This window comes from Melozone crissalis, unplaced genomic scaffold (genome assembly GCF_028551555.1).
Source record: "Melozone crissalis strain CALT ecotype California unplaced genomic scaffold, PUWL_Pcris_2 ptg000034l_1, whole genome shotgun sequence".
NCBI lineage: Eukaryota > Metazoa > Chordata > Aves > Passeriformes > Passerellidae > Melozone > Melozone crissalis.
Genome location: NW_026535812.1, coordinates 15,317,923 through 15,337,422, shown reverse-complemented (window position 1 = coordinate 15,337,422; position 19,500 = coordinate 15,317,923). Strand labels below are relative to the sequence as shown.

Genomic DNA, 19,500 nt, shown 5'->3' with positions numbered 1-19,500 from the left:
TCAAGATGCACAGATTACTGTGCTGTAGGAAATCTCATGACAGGCCAGAAGCAGTTAACAACTGTTCAGCATCCTCAGGGGCACACTGGTGCTGTACAACCATCTTCCAACAAGCAGTTGTCTTTGGAAACTGAGAGGAGCAGAATGATGGGATTTTTAAGTATTGACATTCAGTGTGGTCAGTCCTCTTTAAGACACCCAAATCAGAGCCAGGTATTGTGAAGCACTCACTAACCTCTGCCATGACACACACGGCTGGATTTTTCAGTGGGGAGCAGAGTTTAACACTTAGTATTTAAATGTGGTTAAATTCTAATGCCTGCAAGGAAATGAAACTCTTGAAAAGCCTTGGCTACGTGCAAGACCCGTCTGCACTGAAAGCAGAACTGTGTTGGCAGAGGAGGAGGGAAGGAGTTTCTTCCCCGGACTTTCCAACACACCCTTTATCGCTTGGACTGGGAGAGCACATTGGAAACCCAAGGTCATATTTCAATGCCTGGAGGGAGTTTAAAACCCCAGTTATCTGGCTGGAGGTCGGAGGCTGGGGGTGTTTCTCTCACAGCTGTGTCCCTGCTGGTGAAACTCTCCCTTAAGCCCGATGTACACAGAGGCTTTGCCGATGGGTGTTTCGGGAGCGCTCCGTGAGCCCACGCCCTGTGCTGTTGACAAAGAAGGTGCAAATGAAGCTCTAAGCGTGAAAAGAGGGGAGGGATGATCTCCTTCGGGAGAGCGTGGGTGAGGAACAACACATCTCCTTAAAGAACAGAAACTGGGCCCTTCATGAACCAGGACCACCGGGACAGAATATTGGCAGGTAAAAGAAAGAGGGAAAGGACATGCTGTGCTTTCTTGTTTTAGTGCGCAGAGAGACTCCGATGTGGAGGAGAGACAGGACAGTGAGTGTGTCGGTACGGACAGATGGCAGGCAAGTGGGCAGACACTGATTTTAAGAGAGTCACAGCCCCAGAGCTCTGCAGGGAAACTCCTTGCAGACCCTGCACCCAAACCTGGCCCCCACTCATCTAACCAGATCTCAAAACTCTCCTGCGTTCACGGTCTGTGAATCACAGCAGCAACTGTTCTCTCTAAGCCTCAGCTCTAGTCCTCCTGGGCTTTTTATAGCAGACCAAACATCCTGTTACCAAACTGTGCATTTCTAACCCCCTAGTTACTTTCCTCCCTTTCTCGATGAGTCTCCTAGAGGGTCTTTCGTCACTCTGATAAGCAGGTTGGTGAGTATCAGCGAGAGGCACAGAGGTCTGAAGGGGATGTTTCCTGTGAAGTGAGTCACAGGGAGGGCTGGATTCCAGCCAGGAGAGCCCTGCAGGGCCAGGCTCACCTACGGCCCCTCCCCTGCGCTAAGGTGTCCCTGAGGAGCACGGACACGACACAGAGCCCTTCCACCGCGGCTCCTTTCTCCTGTGCTTCTCTGGACTCTGGAGAGTGCTAAATGCCCACGCTGCTCTCCCTCCCCTTCCCGCACGATTGCTAGCAGTGGCACGGAGGTTGTGCTTCACTTGCGTTTAATCACCCTGGTATCAGCGCACGGGAAAGTTCAGGCTCATGCTGGGAAAGGCACGCTTGGGTGAGGATGACTCCGCAGGGACGTGGCAGGGCATCAACAGCCCCCGGGGTGCCTGGGGACGAGGGCTGTGCACTGGAACTTGTGACATGCCGAGAAAAGGTGTGTCCGATCCACTACCCAGCTGCTCTGCCAAAACACACCTGCGTGCAGCTGGTATGCAGCGAGGGCAGCGCGCATTCTGCGGCGGCTCCCGGGAAAGCCGAGCGGTCACACACGTTCTCACCGATAGGGATCTCACCACGCCCGGGCAGGGAGTCCTGCCCCGGCGCCAAAGGGGAGCGGGACTCCTCGCTCTCCATCTATGGACACTTAGTCAGGGCCTGGTTTGCCCCAGCTCTAAAGTGGGGTTAGCAATACATCATTGAGATGATATGTTTCTCAGGTGTGGGATTTCATAGGCAGCCATAAAACTAAATTTGTTGTACTGAGGAGAAGATGGTACTTTGAGAACCTGAAAAGACTGTAATGAAATGCTTGTTTTAGCATTTGTTGCTTCGTAGTGACTAAAAAAGCTGTTTTAAAGGAGTGTGTGCAAGCATATCTGTGTGTATAATATACAGACACACACAACCACGCATGTACAAACACAGCTTTTACTTACCAATCCTTTAAGCTCTCATCTACCAGAACATGCCTTTGCTTTCCTATTTTCCTTTAATCTTGTATATTGCCTGCTTGAAAAATCATAGGCTGCTCAGAAGTCTTACTGTTTTCCTTGGGGTTACTGAGCTAAAGCCAAGCTAAATCCCAAGGTTTTGTGGCTGTATGAGCATGGCTGAAGGGGTACATTACACACTGCTCTGTAATTTATTTGTGTATACATCTCACATCCCAGGAGCTCTTCTCTGGAGCTGAACACACTTAGAAGGCATGGATGGGGGTGTGTGAAGCAGGAAAATGGAGGAAAATGGAGGTGGAGCAGCCAGGAGGGAGGAGTGGGAAGGGTTGGGCAGACAAGCCCATGGAGCAGAAGGGCTCTTAGGGAAACCCTTTCTAAAGTTCTCCTTCACCTCTGACTCCTGAGCCCTTCCTGCTGGACAAGCCCTGAGCACAAGTCACGTCATGGTGCCTGCCTGTTTGCAGAGAGGTCTGTATTCCATGCATGGATGCACAGCATCACCACTTCCTTCTTGCTCCAGGCCCTCTGCTCACTGTGTATTAGACACTGAGGAAGTAAAGGCAGAACACCACCCTTCTGTGCTCACGGGACTGCAACCTCACGGGGGTGGTGCTGCAAAAATGGTTTTGTCAGTAGACTGGTGGCAACCACTTCCCAAGACTGGCAGTAGCTTCTCTTTCTCTAACATAAAATAGCTTGGCTTTAAGGGAGAGCACAGACCACCTTGTGTTAATGAGTAATAAAAGCAATCGACCCATGGTGCATTTGTCCCTGAGCTGGGACTGAGTGTAGTCAAGGTGATAAAACTCCTACATTAGCAAAGTTTTGCTGCATTGATACCACACAGAGTGAGAGCCCGACAAGGCCAAGCCTTGACAATCAAATATTAGGATACTCTAATGCTTTTGTTAGTGTCAAAGCACAGATAGCATATGTAGTACAGCCTACAAATTCACTGGAAAGCTACCCTGCATCATGTCAGCCAGGTTTTGGGCTATACAAAGGCATCTTGGGAGGTTATTTTGGGAGAGCTGTTTTCTGAAGCTGAGGGGACATCTGTCATGCAAGTTAGGAAAGCAGACCATGATGAGAAACTGCTACAGACTTTGCTTCAAGAAGATGCTGACTTGTTCTAAATAAAGAATATTAAACATGTACGTTGCCATTTCCTACAAAATAAAGAATATTGTATTCTTTCTAGTAACTGCAGCACATTCTATGGCTGTGTTTGAAGACACAGACCTAAAGAGGGAACAGATATTGAATTGGTCTCTCCACCAGGTGAAAAGCCATGAGCCATCTTGTGTTGCACAGTCTGGAGCAGCCTTACACCAGGGAAAACTGGAGGATCCTGACCTGCTCTGCTGTCCAGGCCAGGATGCTCCAGAGCCCCAAGCTAGATGCAAATGGCTGGAGCCACTTCCTGCCCCCAGTGACTCATGGCCAGGGAAGCACGGGCATCCTGCTCCAGGAAGGGTCACTCACCTGCCCTGCCCTGCAGGGAAGGTGAACACGGGGATGTGGAAGGAGCTGGGACAGCAGCTGGGCATGCGGAAAATAAACCAGACATCACCAGGACTGCAATAACAGCTGGGGGGAGATGGAGTGAAGCCCAGGCAGCACTGGTGCCTCACATGCTGCCTCTCCCCCTCGGTGGAGTTTGCCTCTTGGTCTGTCATCCATGGGCATTTCATGGGCTGGGCTGAAAGAACAATGTGCCCATCACACAAGCTTAGAAACACCTCTCTGGCTATTCATGAGAGATTTTCACTTCCTACCTCTGTCATGCTTCTATAGAGACACTTCCACCATGCACCAAATAAGAGAAAATGTCCCTTTTCTTTCCACTGGGCTTATCCTCTCTGAAAGTGGCTTGCATTTGGGTACAGGACAGAAGGAGAAGGCAATGGCTATAAAACATTTCATATGGCTATAATACATTTCATATGGCTATAATACATTTCCTGGTTAATCCAGGCTCTGTTGCTGTCAAGCTCTGGTCTTGACACTGCTAAGGACTTAATGCTGATTGTGGGAAGGCTGTCTCAGATTTTTCAGGCCTTTTCTAGCTCACCACATTGCTTTTTCTGAGTTGCCACTAATAACAACTGACTAGGATGCTTTTTAAAAATGGGTGCAGACAGAGGTTAATGAGCTCAGAACAATGCAAGTACAGGAAGATGATGTGTGTTTTCATACCTGTCTCACACAAATGCAATCTATATACATGTATGTGCTAATAAGAGTCATGATCCTTTATGGGAACTGTGTGGTCACTGCCACGTCCCCATGGGTCAGGATTGTTGAAAACACAAAGCTACCTTTGTCACAGAAAGCCATGAAGTGAAAATCATGAAGGTTTCTTTGACTTATCCAGACATTTGGATGCCAGAAAACTCAGGAGAAAGCATCATATCCACATAACCACATCAGGACCTGCATCTGGGAAAGATGGAAGAAGAAAAGTTCTTCACTTGTCAGCTTCTACAAATGGAATTAGGAAACAGAAAGCAGAAAGCTGAAGCAGCAGAGCCTCCTGCATACCCTGGCCTTATGACCTGGGACTCTTGTTCTCCTCTTAAGCCTCCCAAAGCATGTGCTGAGGACCTATTCCACAGGGTGACCTATGAGGAGTGGAATGAGCCTGGCATCGAGGGTAAAAGTTGTGATCTCTGTCGGCAAAACTGTCTCATGAGGTTATGATTGGAATTATACGGGTTATCTGTTGGGAGAATAAACTTCTCATTGCTGCGGTATTTGAAGGGGAATCCCGGAGAAGCAGAAGCTTTGAGCAGCGCTGTAAAGGTGCCGCTTGGCTCCATCTGGAGGTGGCAGCTCAGATGACAGACACCGCCAGCTTGGGCGAGCAGCTGGAAGCAAAGCTTAACGCAGAGCGGGAGGCTGCTCCTCTGCCCTGTGTTGAATATTTGTCCATTCAAGGCAGCTCTTCAGCCCGTTACTTCTTCTCTTTATATTAAAAAATAAGGATCATTGAGGATGCGTTGGTTTCTGTGCTTTTGTACATTTGGGGTGGGAGGAATTTCTAGTCATACTCCCTTTTGGTTTTCCTGCCTTGATGACTTTCTCAGCACTGCATGAGAGGAGTTATTGAGAAGTCTCTTACAGAGGCCCCAGCCTTCTGCCCCTGCCAGCCTGTGTGACCCCTGCTCACCTGCAGAGCCCGGCAGGAAAGCAGAAGTTTGCAGTCAGAGTAAGCAAGCAGGGAATTCCAACCAACTGAAATCCTCCAGACTGGCACTAGTCTGAAAACATCAAGATTTCCACATTGGAGGTGTACTCATGTCATGAACAAATTGAGGCCTAGGCATGAGAGGTATCGAGGTTTGACTTAAATTCAGAATGTAGAGTTCTGTGTCTGGGATGGGGGTGGATGTTGGCTCTGAAGGCCCATGACTGCTGCCTTTTCCTTTTCCTCCCTGGTGACATTTCTGCATTGAACTAGATCATCACTGCACCAGAGACCAGCAGGGTAACAACCAAGGGGCCTGGGATCTACACCAAGACACTTAATAATTGCTCCCTGGTAAAGCATAAATAATTGAACAAGAATAAATGTGTGTGTGCACATGAGAGCTCCTCTCTGTATCCCTCAGCAAGGCTCAAGACTTCTGCCCTGGAGAACAAGTTTCGATTCTATTTTCTAATGCCTATTTTGACAAAACCTGCCATGATAGCTGCCTCCCCTGGCAGCCAGGGCTGCAGTTACCTGTCCCTTCTGCACAGCCCCATTTCTCTTCAGTCAGGCATGACAGGAGCCGCAGCGGGGCAGGGCGGATTGGCTGCAGCAGCTCCCGTGGGCGCTCTCACCCTCCTCCTGACCCCTGGCAGTGAGCACTGCCCTGCAGCCATCACACCAGATGGCATCTGCACAAGAGAGGAGGTCCTGCTCTTCATGGTCCCTGCTGGGCCTCTGGCACACTGACACTCTGTCTCTGCCCTGGCTTTGGGAACAAGGCTGGGCGCTATTGTTCGCACTCCCCTGGGTGTGCTGAGCACCTGCTGCCATGAAGTTTTTCCTCCAATATGTGGGCTTCTTTTGTGCTTTTTTCTCTGCTGCGTTTTTGATAATATCTACCTGGACAGACTGCTGGATGGTGAATGCTGATGACTCACTGGAGGTAAGACTGGGGTGAGGAGAGTCTGATCACCAAAACCAATGTGTGCTAGAGAGAGTTTGTTCCTGGTGTCATTGCTCCACTCCATTCTCATGTTCTTTCTCCCTGTTGTGCTGGATGAAAGTGGATGAGAATGAAAATAATTACTGTGGCAAGAGCATGAGAAGAGTCTTATTTTGTGAAATTCTCTTTGCCAGACTTTTTTATCCAGACTGTGCTCTTACTTAGTAAGTTCAGGAAAGATCTACAGGCTTTGATTTTACATGTGCATGAACTTGAGAAGAATTATCCTGTACCTCCAATCTGCATGGATATTTTCAAGATGTCTCTAGTTCTGTAGTTCAGCCTTCTTGGTGGAGACATCCAGCATGTACAACTGTTCTCCTCAAGTCTTTTTCTGGCCAGCTATGGAGCTACAGGGCTACCAGAAATTTAAGGGGAGCATGGGGACTCAATATCTCCTGGAACTCATGTGGACAGTAGCACTCTTGTATTAGAGAAAGATATTGGCAAAAGGTAATTGCAAGCAAGGGACCAGATTGCTGCTTACAGGCAAGGTGTGCCCCAAAGACTCCAGGTCCAAAATCACCACTGCTTCTCCAGCACTCAGTACTGTGAATTTGTAATTTTCTTCCCAGCACAGCCATTCATTTCTGTACAGTTAAGCTGCAGGTCCACAGTGTAGGAATCTGCTCTCTGGCAAACTGGATGGTTTAGGCAGTGAAGGTGAAACACCTTCCAGGACAGAAAGTTTGGCTGAAAGTATCAGGGGAAAACTTCCTATCTGCTATCCAGCATATGAAACCATGAGCTCCTCTGCTCAGTGGTTGCAATGCAGCATTTAACTGTAGAACATGAAGGGATGAATTATCCAAGGAAAGAAGGATAAAACTAATTACAAGAAAAACTTTTTTTCTCTACGCCACAAGAAATCCTGACAGTCTGATGGTCAGAAACCCTGAAAGGTGGATGTAAGTGCCAAGGTGATGATCCAATGCAGTGCAGCTCCTGGTGGTCAGCATGTCAGCTCAGTGAGCCACTTTTCAGGGCAAATAGAGTGCACCCAGTGATGCTGGATGGGATGTGACTCTTCATTTGGGAGATATTTCAGATTTCTATCAGAAAATACTCAGATGAAAGTATCAGTATACTCAGAAGAGCCAAGGGAGTCCAGTTGTGGGGAAAACCAGATGAGAGAAGCCCAGCTCCTGAGTGAGTCCAGTAAAGAGCTGGTCCGTTACCTGAGGCTGTGTAACCTTGTCTTCCTGGGCAAAGGCACCTGCGATGGGCTGTCCGAAGTGCTCCATTAACACCCAGTTTGGTCATTAGCAACCACTATTCTCACATTCCGGCTCTGAGTGTGAATACTAAATAATGGAGCAAAGCGCCCCCAGCCTTAATACCTGACCACTGATCTTAATGACCCTAATGACTCACTGCCTCTCTAAATAGGGAATGTCCACGGCTAGAAAGGCTAGAGTGCGCAGTTACTCCTGTTTTCAGATGGAAAAAAGGGTAAGTTAGGCAACTTTGGCTCCAGAAGAAGGGAGCTCCATGCTTCAGCAGCTGCTGGATCGTGGCTGGTTGCTTGGCTTTGACTCTGACCCCCTGCAGCTGGGGAGGATGAAGCCCTCACTGTGGTCCCAGTGGAGAGGAGCATCCCAGGAAGAAGAGGCTGCAGGGGCCCTGACTCAGCTTTCACCCTCACCTCCCTTGAGAAACAACAGGTTACAGAAAGCTATTTAAGTTAGTGACTCCCTGTGAAGCATCAAGACAGGGCTGGGTCCATTTTTGCGGTAGTTTGTAGTGGAAAAAGCCCATAATCTGCTTCTCAACGAGGGCTGTATTGTGTAGACAGTCCCTCCCTGTTGCAGGTGGATTATAAATACCACCACTACTGTTAAATGCTGCCTGTTTTACACTCAAGCTGGGCTTGTAATCATTGTCTGCTGGCACCTTCTCAGAGTGCGGTAAAACACTGTGACTAACATTGCTTATGTGTTTGTCTTCTCCGCTTTCCCCAGAAGGAGAAGCGTGCGCTTGTTCTGTAATTTTCCTTTTTTTCTGTATGAGAATTATTTTAATATTAATTATACATTATGAATAGGATATAATTATGTGTATTACAGTCATTATGCAGTTCATGTTTTACATGCATACTTGTGTTAGGGAAAGCAGGTCGTGTTTTGTAATCCGAGTGGAGGATGAGGAGCATGGCTGTGATTTTGGCTGCTCTGGGAGTCCTCAGCTGGGCCCAGGGAAGCTGGAGCACATCTGCTGTAGGGGGAGAGAGGTGATGGGGAATTAGTGCTACCAACATGGTGCAGGAGTCCAGCCATGGATGGGCAAATCCATGTCCCCACATGGTGCCCCATGCCCTGACCCCTGTCCCCTTTACAGCAGCGAGTTCCCGTGTGCCTGAGGGTCTGTGCTGTCAGTGCAAGGGAGGATGCTCAAGGGTGGCTTGGGAGCAGATTAACAACCAGAAGGATCAGCAGTGCACAAAGCAGAGAGGAGCAAGTGTTGGCCCTTGGCAGCAGAATCCAGAATAGCTCAGCAGCAGCTGAGGGCAGCCACAGGTCCCCACAGTGACACCTGTTCCTATCCCTCCTGCACCAGGCAATGGGACAGTTATCCCTGGCTGTACACAGGCTATGTGGACATGGGCTGGCTCCTGCTTTGCCCAGGAGTAGTGACAACTGAAACATGCCAAGAACAAAAAACATTAAACAAGTTTTTATTAGTTTGGGAAGGGGGTTATTTCACAAGCTGGACCGTAACTGTTGTGCTTAAGACCTCTGTTTTGCTTGGAGGGTGACAAAGCCTGGAATCCTGTTAGTCTTCTTATAAATAATTTAGATGTAGATGCTGCTTGTAAGATTTAAAAAACAGTAATAATATCAGCAAGTGAGGAAGTAAGTGACATGATTAGCTGAATGCAGAGTAGTATAAATAAGCCTATGGTGGTTTGGGAGGAAAGAGAAATTATATAAACACAAGTGGAATAAAATGTAATTTAATAAAAATATGCTAATTTCAAGCACAGCCTGAACAGTGGTGAGCTAAGACAGAAGAGGACCTGCAACTGCATTAAGAGGGCCACGGTAAAAATACATTGAATGTAAACATGGCAAATTATTTTACGAGACTCTGTTCTCTTGAAAAGCACAGAATCAATGAAATTAGTTTTTTCCATCACTGCTTCTCATTTTTCATCATATTTTTCATTAAATATGCCCTGAAATTCTCAGAAACCTTAAGCACTTCTCATCTTCATGAAACAAAACATGTAGATTATTTTCATTCAAATATAAATAGCATCTCTTCTGCCATTCTGAAGCAGCGAGTCATTTTTCCTCCCATTTGATCCAGACAGCAGTATCACAGAGGAGGTGCACAGCTTGGCTCAGACATTGTGTTGTGGAGAAAATACTACAGTTGGCTACAGACTTCAGTACATCCTGAATTAAGACTTTATTATGTGTCCGAGATATGTTATTATCTGCTTTGTGATTTACACAGTGCAAGAAAAATTAATTTATTGCATCATCCAAGCAAGCCTGGTCCCCTTCCCCTGCGTGAAGCTCATTTGCTGGAAGAGTTTCTCTTTCCATTAACTGCAGCGGGTGTCGCTGGCAGAAGTGGGCGGGCTGGAGTCCAAAGCTGCACCGACATTAACTCTGCTCCTCCTATGAGCAATTCCAGGAATATTTTAAAGGCGCTTGTTGCCATATTTGCATTGGTAATGGAAACGCCTCCCGTATTAAAGTGATTTATGGAAGGCTGGGCTGGGAATGGTATCTAGGGCTGGAGGACAGACGATTAACCACGATGCTGCTGCCCGGCCTGGCCCAGTCTGCGTGTCTCGGTGATGACTGTGGCTTGGGCACGCGTGGTCCCAGGGCTGGCAGCACAGAGGGAGCCCCAGGGCCGGGATCAGCACCCCCAGGGCCGGGATCAGCACCGGCTGCCTCTGGTTTTCCAGCCAGTGTTTACAGCTGAGTCATCTGGGGGCAGCCCTCCCCGGGCTCACATCCAGACTGCTCTGCACTCCTCTCCCGCTCTCTGAGCTGCTCCTTAGCCATCAGGAGGATGGGGTAAGGAAGGGGAGCACAGGCAGCAAAATATCGGGTTGTCTGGTCCATGGCCCTGCCCAGCTCAGCCTAGACAAGAGTTTGGCAATGGGTGAGCAAACCTGCTCTTAGATCTTTCTGGTCAGCCACCCCCCAGCTCCTCCCAGAAATTTCCTTAAAAATTTGTATCCTTACTAGGCAAGGCTTTTTTCCCTAATGTCTACTCTGAATTCTTTTGCTCTAATGTAAAAGCATTAGTAGGGACATAGAAAACATTGTCCTTTCCCTCCATATTTCTACTTTTTCTCTTCAAGCTAAACATTCTGCTTGACCATCATTGTAACTGGACCAGGATTTCTGTTGAAGGGCTAAGACAACCACCTGCTGCATTGGTGGATATTTTACCCTATGGTCTCTTTTGTCCTCTCAATCCACAGGTGAGTACAAAATGCCGTGGCCTGTGGTGGGAATGTGTCACAAACGTTTTTGATGGGATCCAAACTTGTGATGAGTACGACTCCATCTACGCCGAGCATTCTGGTATGTAAGAGTCAGAGATGTTTCTGCAAGTGGTGGGGACACTTGAGTGCAGACTAAGAGTATCTGTTCCACTCAGTGACAGATAATTAGAGGCATGTTTCTTTTCTCAGTCAGGTATTACTCCCAGGGGAAGCTGAAAAAAGCTGAACACCAGAAAATAAAATGTTCCCGTGGGATCTGACCCCATTCCCTGCCCACATTTCCATTCCTTGTGCAGTGGAATGATCTGCTTTTGTCCTGCAGTGAAGCTGGTGCTGACCCGAGCCATGATGATAACAGCAGACCTCCTGTCAGGATTTGGATTTCTCTTCCTGGTCCTGGGACTGGACTGTGTGAAATTCCTTCCCGACGAGCCGCTCATCAAGTTGCGCATCTGCCTGGTGGCTGGGGTTATGTTGCTCCTTGCAGGTATTTCCCCACAGTGTTCCCTTTCTGTACGACACCCTGTAGCAAAGTGGGGAAGCATTAAAAGCCTTCTTTTATTTTGGCTGGCGATTTTCTGTAGGGGAAAGGACCTTTATTTGATTTATTTGTGTAATGCAGCTTCTTCTGTTCACCACCTGCTTCAAACAGCATGTAGTTGAGTTTATCTGCTTTCAGTTCATGTTTTGACCAGGTGAGTTGGCTTTGAGTTGACTGACTTCCATTTATTGCTGTTTCGCTGTGGAGCAGTTGAGGTTGTTGATACAGCAAAGAAATCTTGCTGTAGGTCTCTAGACCAGTTGCTGAAAGACTAGAAAGTCCTGGCATCCTGGTTTGGTTCCTGGCTCTGCCACAGATTGTGTGACCTTGGGCAAGTCACTTAGCCCAAAATCTCTGCAGCTGATCTCTAATAAAAGGATAATAGCATGTCTGTCCCTTCTAGGTGATAAATACCCAACTGGCTGAGGTGCTTTGCTGTTACAGCCAATGGGAGAATTTTAAACACGAAAGTAGCCAACTAGGTACCAAATAATATAATTTGACTTTATGCCAATATCAAGCAGATACCTCTTCTTCAGTCTAAGCAGATTTAATAACTCACCCCAGCCACTGGGAGCACATGTAAAACACATTAAGAGGCTCTTTGAAACATCTTCCAATTCACTTCTCAAAGTTTGTCTGAAAAGCACATCATCAAAGTTCTGAAAATCAGAAAAAAAAAATCAGAAAATTGAATTCTAGAGACAACTTTACAAGCAGCTGAGATGGGAGGAGCTTCCTGCCTTTTGCTGCAGAAATCTGAGTGCTGCCAGTGTGCTGGAAGTGTGTGTGAGTGCTGAGCCAAGAGGTGCAGCCTCTGCCTGGCAGCACAGGGTATCAGCAGGAGCCAGGGTGAATCCACCTGAGCATGGACAGGAGCCAAAACCTGCTGTCCCAGGAAGGTCTTCCCACCCTGCAGCTGTACTTTAGGTCTGATCCCCCATGGCTGTGAGTGTGGCCCCTCTCTGCAGGTCTCCCTGGCATCACGGGCTCCGTGTGGTACGCCGTGGATGTCTACGTGGAGCGCTCCTCCCTGCTCTTCCACAACATCTTCCTGGGCATCCAGTACAAGTTTGGTTGGTCCTGCTGGCTTGGCATGGCGGGGTCACTTGGCTGCTTCTTGTCCGGGTCCCTGCTCACCTGCTGCATGTATCTCTTCAGAGGTGAGGAAGCACGGCTGAGGCACAGCTCAGGGACAGAGCCATTGCTCAGGGTGTGCTACAGGTGGGGAAAGTCCTTTGGCATGGTTGCTCATCTCCAGGGACGATATTTTCAGCTGTAAAATGGGAATAGTCTTAGGCAGCTCCAGAAAGCACATCAAGGTCTTCATGTGGGAGCTGGGGTGTAAGGATGACATAAAGTGTGTTGTTGTTATTATATCACACCTTGGAGTGCTGCTTTCCCTGAATAATGAAACTTTGCGGCTGAAAGTCACCAAGCACTCATTAGCAGTTCCTATTTCTCTCTCTGTGCCTCACAGAGACCAGTTCTGGAAGATTCCATTCTGCCTACTCCTTGAGGAAAGGCTATTCCTCAGCTGCCACCTTGGTAACAAACGTGCATTTGCCATCCTCGCAGACAGCCACCTCCAAAATGTATGCGGTGGACACAAGGGTGTGAGCAGGAGGTAAGTGCTCCAGAAAGAGCTCTGCTTTAATTTGTAGTGATTGCGCAGAGACTCAAGCTCTTGTGGTTGTGATACAGATGCAGTTGAATTTCAAGGATCTGCTGTATGCTACAATGTCTTCATTACAAGGGCTTCAAAATTCCTTTCCTTCAAGAAAGTAAACTCTGAGAAGATCCTGATTTCTGGAATCCTCTTGCCTTGGGTGCTGAGACCACTTGTATAAGCACAGACTGAAATAATCAACACAAACTCTTTTCAGCATTTGTCTCAACGTTATTGGTGGAAATGAGATAAACCAGCCATTCCAGAGCACAGTGTTCTGCATGAAGACACCCAAATTGCAAGATGGATCTGGTCCACATCTGGCAATGTGTCACCAGAGTGTACAAAGGAGAAAATCCTGGCAAAGGGAGGGACTGACTGCCTGAACAACATCTGGACCCTGTGCCCTCAGTAGAGGGGTCTGCTTCTCTTACAGGCAGCTGGGGAGCTTTTCAAGAGATAAGAGCTGTGTTAAATGTCTGACCCTCTCTTTGGTCCATGAGTCTGCAGTGAGAAATGATTGTAAATGCAGGTGCATTCTTGCCTGAAAAATACAGTCCTTCTCAGTCAGTGTTAAAAGGTACACTACTAAACCCAGTGAAATCTAGAAATTGCCAGCTTCATTCTGCTTAATAAAAACATTTATTGGATGAAGTGAGTGAAGATCCAAAACCTGAACTTGTGCATTACAATATATCTACATTAACTAGAAGCTAGGAAAAATGATACTAAAATCTATTGTCCCTTTCCATTAAAAGGTATTTAAACCCAGTTCAGGACTGCTGTCCCTGGCTGCAATCCAGGCTGCCATAGGCTGGATGAGGTTAGGGCATCAGCCAGGTATTCACTAGGGTGGGGGATGAAAACCCCTGTGTGGCTTAACATGTTCCCTGAGGATGGATGTGAACATTTTTCATGCATTTAATAGAGAGAAGCTGAGACAGAGTTTTCTTAGAGCTGATAGGAACTGTCCAAATCCAGTCCTTTCTGACCATGGGCACCACACCATATAAGGGCCACTGAGGGTTGAGAAAAGTCTCCCAGCACAGAGATTTATCTGCTATGGGGCAGTGGAGAAACAAAGCTGGAGTCTCAGCTGGGTGTGAAGCACTACCAGAGGGAGGCTTCCTCCATGGGCTGCTTGATGGGGAGGCTGGATTTCCTTCTCCCAGACAGTATGAAGTGAAACTTTATCTTATGTAGCCCAGAGGGAGATGGGCTGGCTGAAGTTGGAGTGAACTGCATCCCAAGCAGCACTTCTGATAACTCCTATGATGGAAAATGAAGGGCCGAGTCCTCTGATGGGTTCTCCTGGAAGCAGCACCTCGTGCTGCAGCACAGAGCTGACCAGCAAGGCCAAAACATAACCCAGCCCTGACATGGCTCCAAGCTGAGAAACACCCAGGGCCTGGAACAGACAGGACAACAGCAGCTCCATATGGCCCTGCTGCAGGGCCAGGCACCTGCACAGGGCTGAGGGCACAGCACAACCATCCCAGCAGAGCCAGGCACCTGCACAGGGCTGAGGGCACAGCACAACCATCCCAGCAGAGCCAGGCATCTGCACAGGGCTGAGGGCACAGCACAACCATCTCAGCAGAGCCCTGGTGGCAGCTCTGCTGTCCAGGCAAGGGTTTGTGCCTGCAGAGTTCGTGCTGTTGGGCTGGAAGACGTTTATGTCAGCCAAACTGGGAGCAGGTTACTGCCAACAGATGAGCTATATCAAACAGATGTAAACACAGTAGGAGGGGTGATGGAGGCTTTTTTACAAGGTCCTGAGAGACAACAAGTACAAGAGTTATGAGCGATGTGATGAATTCACAGATTGTACCAAGAATGCACAAAGAGATCTGGAGGTGACAGGAATTTTTGTCTGTTATTGCAGGAAGCTGGAAACTGCATTCAGAACTTGGCAGTTTGTTTTGTTTTTTTTTTTTAAACTTTTTTACAGCCCCATCAGAAATATGTTTTCTGTGGGTCTTTGGGGCAGAAGAACTGACACTGCTGATTCTCTCTGCCAGGGCAGGGAAACTCTGGGAACATTTTTGGCTCTGCTTCCTGGGCTGTGTCCCTGCTGCCCTGGTCCTTCAGAGACACAGTGGGAAGGAGATGGAGGGTGAACACACCCCAGAGGCAGAGCTGTGCTCAGTGACTGCTCCACTGCCCACATCCCCGCTCCTGCCCAGAGAGGCAAATGCTCCCTCAGCCTCCCAGAGGGAGGAGAGATGCTGCAGGCAGCCTCAGCCCAGCTCACCCAGCTCAGAGATTGCTCCTGGGGAGGAGGTACCCAGCAAAAGCATCAACTCTGCATCAAAAATTGCACAGCCTATGCAGCCAGCACATTATCCCTCCCCACAAACACTCAGGGATGCCTGCCAGCCTCTTGCTGTTGTTTTCCATAGCTGTTTCTGAGCACAAAGGTTATTTCTTGCCGTGAAGATTTATTTCTTGTTTAGCAGAGAAGAAGTGCAGGTGTAATTACAAATCTCAGATCACTGATTTCTCCTGTTCAGTGATAGAGGAGAATTTTTGGCCTTTATCTTGAATGGTCTTCAGTTTGTTTCAAGGTGGTGGGAGCTGTTTTGTGACTTGCAACCCGTGGGTCACACCAAGCAGTGGCTCAGTGGGCACTGAATCTCTATGCCCTGATGAGGGGTGAATATTAAGGATTAGTTTCTTTGGTCCCTCCAGCCCTGTGTTCCTCCTTGGGAAACACAAATAGAGCACAAATACTACCTTAACTCATCCTCCTCAAATACACTTCACACACAAAGAATTCTTGTACAAATATTCTTTGTATATCGAGAATATTGCATCAACACTTGTGAGCCTCTCTTCTTCAGTATGTGTATAGAATAAGAGTTAATTCCTTAATCATACTTCTATTGTAGCCAAATTCTATGGTAGGTTTTGAGGACCCATCTCCTGCACAAGAGGAGCAGGAAAAGGTCACAGCAGCTCTTAGTTTTGCTAGGTTAATGTTTTGTAACCATTCCAGTACTGCATTGCTTCATTATTCAAATTCTGCTAACAGTCTAGCTGATGTTTTGATCAGCTGTTAATATTTAATTGTTAATCCCTGTTTGATTTAATACTGACACTGGTTTCATGACTGCAGGATTCACTCCTCATTAGCTCATTATCAGGTCACAATGCAGATCTATTTTAGTTTAATTATATATTCATTAGCAAGAAACCTCCCAGAAAGTAAATACAACTTATTTATTCTTTCAAAATCACAACCAGTCCCTAAGGCTAAAGATGTATCAGGTGAGCTCAGTTATTAAGGTATTTCCTTAATACCTACCTGCATTCCATTCAGCAGCAGCCACTGGGAATGACAATAGACTGATTTTCCCCTCCTGATGGCCATTGATGGCTTACCAAGGCTTTTTGCTCAATTGCAATTTCCAGCTGAGCTGAGGCCCAACATTGATTCCATCAGTTCCAACAGATTTTTAGGTTTCTCCATATTTTCACTAGCTTTCAAGGGGCATTTTTTTGTGTTTGGGCACCTCTGTTTTCATTTCCCAGGGCACAGGGAGAGTCAGGGATTTAGCTAAGAGCAGGGAGTAGCACCTTTCCTGCCTGTGTGCCTGCCCCAGGGTGCTTCCTTGGACTGGGGCTCCCCGTTGTCCTCTCCCTGATGTCTCCATGCACTCTGGCAGGGCTGGCTGCAGGTTATGGAAAGCAGTAAAGTGTTTAGGTAAGATCTTTGCTAAGTTGATTCCATGCCTTACAGATAACTATTGATTTCCCATTTTCATACAGGCAAGTGAGAGAGATAAAAAAATGACACCTGCAATGGCTGTCCTTTTCTGCCTGCAGCATCTCATCCTCTCCCTGCCCAGATCAGCCTTGCTCAGGAGGGCTTTTAACATCTCCAGCTGTAATTAGTGCCCACTCTTACTGTGACCTTGTGAACTAGGCTATCTCCTACTGCAGCTGCGTCAGTGTTTCCCAGGATATGGATTTCCTGCCTTTTCACAGACATTGCCATGTGATTTTGGTGTGAATTCAGTGGATCTGAACAATTATTTCCAGGAGACAGGAGCAGCAGTGCAGAACTGTGTTTTCCTTACAGGCTGTAACATCAGCGGGATACAATAAGCACTGAGTGTTGTGTCTCCCTAACCCGCATCCAGGTTTTGCTCAGGACCTGCTTTGACTCCTGTGGAGGGAATCACTGCTCTCCTGCAAGGACACACAAAAGGCAGCAGCACAAATGGGACCAGCCCTTGGGCATGGGGAATTGATTTTGGAGGCTACCTGAACCTTTGCTGGTAGCCACAAAGCTCAGGCCTCAGTGCACACCTGCAGCAATGCATCTCCAGCAGCTGAGGACTTTGTCTCACCCTAGACACATCTACTCAGAGTCATTTCCTAAACTTTCCAGGAGAGAAAAGTAAAATTCCACCAAGAACACAAGGTTTTCTCTCTCAGCTGGGGCTGGACTCCCGCAGTTTGTTCTTCTGCATCTGTTAAATATTGTGGGCAAGTGATTGATGACTGAAATGCTCTGTCCAACCGCCGCTACGGCAGCGAGAACTATTTTCTCCCCGTAGCTGCTGGGTTCCTGCTGCAAAATGCCTTTGAGCAAGGAAGAAAATAGCCAGAATTGTGCCATCTAGTGACCCAAAGAGAGCGGGCATCTGTCCCCAGCCCCGTCCTCATCCTCTCTGCGCAGAAGTCTACAGCCCATAATGCAGAATTTTGGATGACAATTAAAAAATTAATGAGCATATAAATTATTTCCCCATCTTTCATGTCCAACCCTCCTGGCATTCCAAACTGATGCCCTGTTATGGCTCAGCTACCTCTGGCTTTGCTCTATTTTGCCTGAGAGCCACTTTATGAGTTTATTATTCAGCTCTTAATCTGCAGATGTGAAAGTCCAGCCGCGTGCCCACCACATTCCCTCTGTCCTTTGCTGGTCACCAAGCAATTGGCAACTCTGCACCACTCCCATGTCCCCCCACAAGTCTTGCTGGTGACAAGTTCCCCCAGAAACACATCTGCCTTCTAGTGTTTTCTGCTTTTTTTCTAGAGCTGTTTGCCATTTCTTCTCAAAGTCAGCAGGAAGTGTAAACCAGAGGATGAGTGGCAGCCAGAGAGTCACAGCAGGACAAGTGCTTTTCCAAGGTGAACCCTACTCCTAAGGTGATGAATTATAAGGAAGTGGTTCTTCTCTCTTTGCAATTCTGGAAACATCAGCCAAACTGCTTTAACTGCCCTCATTAAGAGCTGAGTACTTATAAAAATATCAATTACCCAGCAAAATCTCTGCTTGTGTAAGAATGGGAACACAGGTCTGGAGAAACCTTGTCTGTTCTGCTGGAGAACACAGGAGCAAGGTGGCAAGCTGGGACAAGCAGCTTCCATAGATAATAAGGGGTTGGTGGGGCCACCCGAAATGCTTTTATAGAAGAAAGAAACCCATCTTCTTCTCCACTCCATTGATCAGGAAGCCAAGGACCAGGGCTCTGAACCCTTTCTCAGGGTACTTCCCTTCCTTACCCCAAGCCAGCAGCAATATCAGTTTATGTCCTCCCCACAGCAGCTCTACATGAGCTCTTTTTTGCAGACACCTCCTGGCTTTCAGCTGTTTTTGGAAGCTCCTGTGGTGTTGCACAGGTACCACAGCACACAGGTTCTCCCACGCTGGTGACTCCAGATGGAGCCTGACTTCAGGACAGGCACTGGCTTACTTTACTGTGAGTCACTTGTTGCAATTCTGATGGAAAAAATTTGATTCCTTTTGTGCATAATTAAAGCACCTCAAACATGAAACTGAACACACTTGAATGCACACAAGCAGCAGGGGAACAAACCCCTTCCCTGCAGTGTTTTGTGTGCTGAAAGTCTTGCTTGCCCTCTGTTGGGTGGCTGGGGAAGGATTTACACCTCAGGAATCACTGCTCCTGGAGAAAGAGGGATGCAGAGGGATTGGAGGCACTGAAACCTGAGCAGTCCTTGCTTGTTAGCCTCTCCAGCCATCTGATTAGAAGGTGACATTCAGTGAAATTAAAGGCAGCAATTTATTTAGAGCCAAGCCATTAATAAGCAGGAGGCAGTAATGTTTTATGCAGCACATAATGCAGACAACCTGTGGAGTTCTCTGCCATGAAGGGGTCACTGAAGCTAACAGTGTGTAGGTGGGAATCAAGTGACAGCTGATTTAATGCCCACTAACAGGCTATGCAAGCTGCAGTGACAAACATAATCAAATCTCATGCTTCAGGGCATAAATTGAAGGGGTTGAGTGGTGGAAGCAGTTATGTACGTGAAAGATCTGATCCTGAGAGGTGCTGATTACCTGCAAGTCTTAGTAAGTTCAGCCAGCAAAAGGACACTCAGAAGTTGCTTGATTTCTCCCCTGGCTGAGTCCGTACTTGCTAATTTTCCTTATTAATAAA

The 19,500-nt window shown here is 47.5% G+C and overlaps 1 protein-coding gene across 1 annotated transcript; it reads left to right on the top strand.

The window, feature by feature from the left end:
* The first annotated feature begins 6,226 nt into the window (after positions 1–6,226).
* On the top strand, positions 6,227–13,035 carry CLDN16 (claudin 16). Its single transcript, XM_054283051.1, has 5 exons — positions 6,227–6,343; positions 10,851–10,953; positions 11,197–11,361; positions 12,387–12,578; positions 12,896–13,035. The coding sequence occupies exons 1-5, from the start codon at positions 6,230–6,232 to the stop codon at positions 13,033–13,035; spliced, it is 714 nt and encodes a 237-aa protein (XP_054139026.1). The 5' UTR covers positions 6,227–6,229.
* Positions 13,036–19,500: the final 6,465 nt, after the last annotated feature.

Coding starts and splice junctions, on each gene's coding strand:
- CLDN16 (XM_054283051.1), top strand. CDS start 6,230: ATGAAGTTTTTCCTCCAATATGTGGGCTTCTTTTGTGCTTTTTTCTCT. Junction 6,344..10,850: donor ATGCTGATGACTCACTGGAG/GTAAGACTGGGG, acceptor CTCAATCCACAG/GTGAGTACAAAATGCCGTGG. Junction 10,954..11,196: donor CATCTACGCCGAGCATTCTG/GTATGTAAGAGT, acceptor TTTGTCCTGCAG/TGAAGCTGGTGCTGACCCGA.